General features: G+C 38.1%; 1 protein-coding gene across 1 annotated transcript in view; it reads left to right on the forward strand.

Annotated features, from left to right (window-relative positions):
* The window catches only part of RXYLT1 (ribitol xylosyltransferase 1), a 23,557-nt gene continuing 17,190 nt past the window's right edge, over window positions 1–6,367 (forward strand). Inside the window, exons 1-3 of the mRNA XM_003926518.4 lie at window positions 1–291; window positions 1,264–1,419; window positions 5,214–5,316. Coding sequence (XP_003926567.3) covers window positions 123–291; window positions 1,264–1,419; window positions 5,214–5,316 — 428 coding nt within the window. The 5' untranslated portion in view covers window positions 1–122. The remainder of the gene's footprint in view (window positions 292–1,263; window positions 1,420–5,213; window positions 5,317–6,367) is intronic.

Consider the following 6,367-nt stretch of genomic DNA (forward strand, 5'->3'; position numbering starts at 1 on the left):
CAGCGGCGGATGGGGACTGACCTGGGCCTGCGCCGGACGCCGCCGGGGCCGCAGCCTGATGCGGCAGTTTCTCCTTCCGTCTGCTCTATGGCGGTGGCGGCCTGACTAGGAGGCGGAGTGGGATGCGGCTGACGCGGAAGCGGCTCTGCTCGTTTCTTATCGCTCTGTACTGCCTCTTCTCCCTCTACGCTGCCTACCACGTTTTTTTCGGGCGCCGCCGCCAGGCGCCGGCCGGGTCGCCGCGGGGCCTCAGGAAGGGGGCGGCCCCCGCAAGGGAGAGGCACGGTCGAGGTAGGACGTTGGCGGCAGCTGACCTCGCGCGCTGGCTCGCGAGCGCCAGGGCCGGGGTCGGTCGGAGCTGAGCCGCGCAGCCGCGGACTCTGCTCTCAGGTCCGGGATTACCCGCCGGGCCCGAGACGCGCTCTGTCCCCTAAAGCCTCTCGAGCCAGCCCTGGAATGGGGATTGGAGAATGGTCTTTATTCTTACCGATATTTCACAGGCCGTCCCCGCTCCCCATAGGGGGTGACAGGCGCGCACGCCTTTCAAACACGTGTTAAAATCCAAGACGTCGTCTCAAATGCCGGAGATTTGCGGGAATACTCCTGGAAGGCCCCAAATCGCTGCAAGGTTTAAGACATCCGTTTCCAGGTTGAAACAAAGCCTTCTCTAATTCTGCAGTGACCATAAGGCAGGCTTTACCTCCAAATTCTGGTCCCCTGTCGTGTTTTAACTTGTGTTAGGATCAGACTCAGCTTCTCTCACACTTTATTCAGAGTTTTGCACAATAGTATTTAAGACTGGTGGACACTACACTCTGGTTTTTTATTTATTTTATTTTATTTAAGAACTAACACTTAATGTAAATGATTTGAATTTATTTATCCATTGTATACAGGTAACCTGTGCATAAAAAAACCTGACTGGACAATGGATAAATAACTGCAAGCAAGTTAAGCCTGTAACTTGATACATATTTTTTTTAAATCTGGTTGTTTTTAAAGGTTTTGTTTTTGTGAAGAGAATTTTCCTGTCTCAAGTTAGCATTTTATTTCTAAGACCTTGCAGAGTAAAAAAGTTAAGTAAAAAATTGCTGATTTTGTTTTTTAATTGTGTGGGTATAACCAGTTTAAATTCAGTTGCTCTATCTCTGAAAAATTAAAGTTACGATGAAATTAGAACTAACACTTAATGTAAATGATTTGAATTTATCTACAACTGTAATAATACCTTACTGCTAAACACTATTACTGTTTTTAAAACAGAACAGTCCACTTTGGAAAGTGAAGAATGGAATCCTTGGGAAGGAGATGAAAAAAATGAGCAACAACACAGATTTAAAACTAGCCTTCAAATATTAAATAAGTCCACGAAAGGAAAAACAGACCTCAGTGTACAAATCTGGGGCAAAGCTGCCATTGGTAAGTTAATATGTAGAAGGAAGACAAGTAAAAAACATTGTAAAATGTACTTTATTGATATGAAATTATTTTAATATAATTTATCTCATAATTTGTTAAGGCATCATGATTTTTTTTCTCACTTTTCGTCAATAATGCCTTTCTCCTTTCAATTAGACAACATCTGTTTGCAAATGTACACCCATACATATTCCACTGTTGGTCTTTAGCAGAGCACAGCTTCATTTATCAATACAGTGAGTAGGCTGTATAGTGTCATTACATTGCAATATATATGTCGACTGAATTTTCATGAATCTGTGTATTTTTTGGACCCTTAATACACAAGTATAAGATGTGGCCTCTGCCCTTGATGGCCAAAGACATTTGGGAAGCACTGAAGAGAACAAAGTTAAACAATGTTCTTCATTGCAGGCCTATCTCAAGAGCCTTTATATGACAGTGTTCATTGTATTAATATAGTATGTAGTTGATTAAACTTGATTGCCTGCAGAAGCATTTTTGCTGTGAATATCGTGAGTGTGTAGTGTTCTAAGATATATATTATGCTCAATTAGAGAATGGGGCTATGAGGGTTAGAAGAGTCACGAAGAATTTAGTGACTTAGCAAGCGCTTTATTTGGCCTTTGAACATGAGTTGGGTTTATGTACAATAAGGGATATGGATGGAAAGTGCCAGATGAGAGGAAAATGTATAGAGCATAGTGCTCTGCTCATGGTATTTCATAAATTCGTTAAGACTTAAATACAAATGTACATCCTTGAAAATTGCCAGCAATGTCTAAATTTCAAGTACCTGAACCCAGGCCTTCAGCCATCAAGTTCTAACAATTTTTCTGTAAATAAAGTCTCTAATACTAATTTTTTCTTTTAAATCTCAGATTTTTATTTCCAGACTTCTCTCTTTTCAGTCTGATAAGTGCAAAGTGGTCAAGTTAATTTCATCAAATGCTACCCTTTTTTTTTTTTTAAACATCTCTTCTACAGGAATTAGGTATGAAAAAGAAAAAGAAAACACCTCTGCTGGCAGGAAAAATGATACTTTCATCAGCCTATTCTCTAGGCACAGTTATAAAATACCATTTTTTTTTATAGACATTCCCATTCAAAAACGGGGAAAAAATGGATGGCATCACTGGTCCAAGCAATTTTGATACCTAAATTCCATCTAAATGGCCAGCTCCATTAGATGATATTTCAGGCCTAGGAATAATCTGTGGCTTGTACAGCTTTGCACTCTGGCATTTCAGCTACATTCTTGAAGTCATCTTTCCTTTTTCATAAAAAGTAGCACAAGTTTGCAGCTTATTAATTTTATCAGCCTGTTGACGGCTGGTAAAATTTTCAGAGCCCATCATCCACCTTTCATTGTGACCTCTCTCTGTCTTTTTTAGTCCAAGCTGGCAGTGTTTCTGCTCATATAACATTCTGAAGAACCTTGTGAGCCTCCTGTGTATGTCACAGGATTCACTCCATTAGATGGGAAGCTCTTCTACAGATCATTTCTGAGTAATTCCATCTTCATTTCTGGCCTCTACTGAGATGGCTGAGGAAACCTGTAAGTCACATGTATAATCTCTTCAAAGAGATCTTTGTGTGAATGAATATTCGGATCTTCTGATCCTTCTGAGGCACTAGCAAAAGGTTGTGGAGCCACATCCTTGGTCTTCTTTCTGGAATACCCTTTCCTGACAGTAAATCCAATTTTTCACCTGTTTTGCAATCTTAATGGTCCGAGAAGTTTCCAGATCATCAAAATATGATTCCTTTTTGCCTAACAAATTTTTCCTTCAATCTCTTTCTTACATTTCACTAATCGGCAAGAAGAAACCAGTCCATACCTTTCACTTTGCTTGGAACCCTCCAGCCAGTTACTGAAGTTTATCACAAGTTCTGCTTTCCACATTAACTGCAGGATACAATCCAGCTAAGCTTATTATATAACAAGAATCCTCATCCTTCCAGTTTCTAATAACACATTTCTGATTTTCTTCTGAGCCCTCACCAGCAATTTCTTTAATTTGTATATTCTAGGTATGGTGATCCCAGCACTTTGGGAGGCCAAGGCAGGTGGATCACTTGAGGCCAGGAGTTCAAGACCAGCTTGGCCATCATGGTGAAACCCAGTCTCTACCAAAAATACAAAAGTTAGCCGAGCATAACTTTTGTATGTGGTGTGTGCCTGTAATCCCAGCTGCTCGGGAGGCTGAGGCAGTAGAATCGCTTGAACCTGGGAGGTAGAAGTTGCAGTGAGCCAAGATCATGCCACTGCACTACAGCCTGGATGACAGAGCAAGAGTGTTGTCTCAAAAAAAAAAAAAATGCATATTCTTACCAACAATCTGCTTATGATCATTTAGATATCCTCTAAGACAATACAGGTTTTCTCTGCTTTGCCTTACTTTCTTGTGTCTTCACTAGCTGAGTCATTAAACTCCGTATTTCTATCTGCAGTTTATTCAACGCAGTCTAATCTAGGCTTTTAACAATCATGTCCTCACAGTTCTCCAAGCCTTTCCCCATTACCCAATTTCAGAGTCATATCCGCATTTTTAAGTATTTGTTACAGTAGCACCCCATTTCCAGGTACCCTAATCTTAACTGCATAATCCACAGCGTCCTATTGCAGTCGTAACAAATTTCCACAAATTTAGTATCCTACCTTTCTGAAGGCAGAACTCTAAAATGTGGGGGGGCTGTGTTACTTTTAGAGGCGCTAGAGAAGAACCTGTTTCCTTTCCGTTTAGAGTTTCCAGGGGCTACCTGTATTCCGTCACTTATGGCCCCACATCACTCTGACCTCTGCTTCCATCTTTACATATCCCTTTCCTCATTCTGACCCTCCTGCCTCCCTTGTGTGTGGACTCTTGAGATTACATAGGGCCCACCCAGATAATCCACGATCATCTCTTCACCTCAGCATCTTTAACTTAATCATATTTTAAAGAGTTTTGCCATTCAAGGTAACATATTCATAGATTCTAGAGATTAGAATATGGACATCTTTGCTGATTGGGCATGGAGAATTATTTAACCCATCAGATTTGGAAAGCTTTATCTAATTGGCCACATTTTAAATGGTAATTTGGGTTTCCTTTAGTACCAGGGTACAATGAGAGTGGAACAAAATACATCTCTGAGTGTAATCAAAACAGTGTTCCCGGAGGTGTTGTATGGTCTCCATATTGCCTCATTGAGTACCACTGCTCTCTTCTACCCTTAGAGCTTTCATTCAGGTGAAATCATAATAAAACATCAGGGGCTGACATAAAGACAAAAGATGTAGTGGCATTTGTCTGCGAAGGGGATCATGCATTCAGAGATATGGGTTCAAGTGAGAAGGAGGTAATATCCCCTTGACATATTAATATATGTAAATACATGAACTCCTCTGGCTCCATTTGGCACAAAATGGCAACTCCCCCTAAATTATAAAAATAGTTCTAATCATATAGTAGTTTACTTTGTAATATAATACATTTCATTTCAGAATAAGACAGGTAGTAAACATCCAGACAAATTAGGGGTTTCTCAAATCTAGAGCAGGAGAGGTCTTTAATATTAACTCACATCTTGCCACATTTTACACACTGACAGCTTCTGAACTCTCTCTCTAGCTGCCATGTTGATGATTTGGAGCTGTTGCTTACTAGCACTGCCTGCCAAAGACTCAAAGAGGAGGAGTTCTGATTTTATAGTCTATGAGAAAAAGAACAGAAAATAAACTTGTCTCATGCACCACAGTAGATAAGATAGTAAATTGTTCTGATTTTGTTTTTGTTGTTGATTACCAGGATTATATCTCTGGGAGCATATTTTTGAAGGCTTACTTGATCCCAGCGATGTGACTGCTCAATGGAGAGAAGGAAAGTCAATTGTAGGAAGAACGCAATACAGGTATTAATTATATTAGTTGTGCAACATTAACCTTTGATATCTTGCTCTACAATATTTTATATAAATACTACAAGAAAAATAAGAGGAAAATATATTTATAAAAATATTTCTATTTCAACTTGTAAAGAATAGAGAAGTAAATCTCATAAATATGTATTCACAGTTAAGCTTACTTAGACCACTTCTTATGAAATTGGATATTACAGAATATTCCTTTTTTGGAATCATGTGTCTCTTTTATTTTTATCTAATTATATGGAAAAGTTCATGGTCCACACCTTACATCACTTGAATAGTGACAACCATTTAAAACATTCTGTATCTTGGAGGAATCATGTGTAAACTTAAAAGTATTTTCATTTTTCTCTTTCATATAATAGTCATGTTCACTTTTAAAAATATTTAGGTGGTATCAAAGCTGTTGCTATCACTTTTCAGATTTTTGTTTATTAAAACAAATTTGATGTATTCTATCAGGATGTAGTGGCACAGATTACCATTTTCTTGAAATTTTATATATATTTTAGATTTACTAAAATCAGTGTATTGCTTAGACTTTTTTGGCCTTTTTCTATAACTTCTATCTGTGACTGCATATTTTCTGAGTGTTTTTAATATGTTAGGATTAGTTTATTTAGGAAAACTTTAATTTTATATGAAATAATGCTATTTTATCAGATTTTGCTTATTAAAACTTTATTTTTAAATGTTTATTTTATATAACAATTGTATTATTGGGGGAAACTGAACTAAAGATTCTGCTTTCTATTGAAATTTCATTCTTTTCTACAGATATCAGGAGAGGAAAAGCTATAGTTAACCTCAGTTTTTTTTCTAATTTTTACTACAGCTTTAATTACTTACTTTTTATACATTTGGAAAGCAATTTTATTGTTTGTATCTTGTCAAATTTATACTTGAAAAGTAGTGATTTTGAAAATCATCATTGGTAATGATTTTTCCTTTCACTTTCATGCTTCTGTTGATCTAATCCCATTCAAGAGCTTATATATAGACCTAAACTTATAGTGGTTGGATTTGGGTGTTTAAA

Source organism: Saimiri boliviensis, chromosome 7 (genome assembly GCF_048565385.1).
Source record: "Saimiri boliviensis isolate mSaiBol1 chromosome 7, mSaiBol1.pri, whole genome shotgun sequence".
NCBI classification, from domain to species: domain Eukaryota; kingdom Metazoa; phylum Chordata; class Mammalia; order Primates; family Cebidae; genus Saimiri; species Saimiri boliviensis.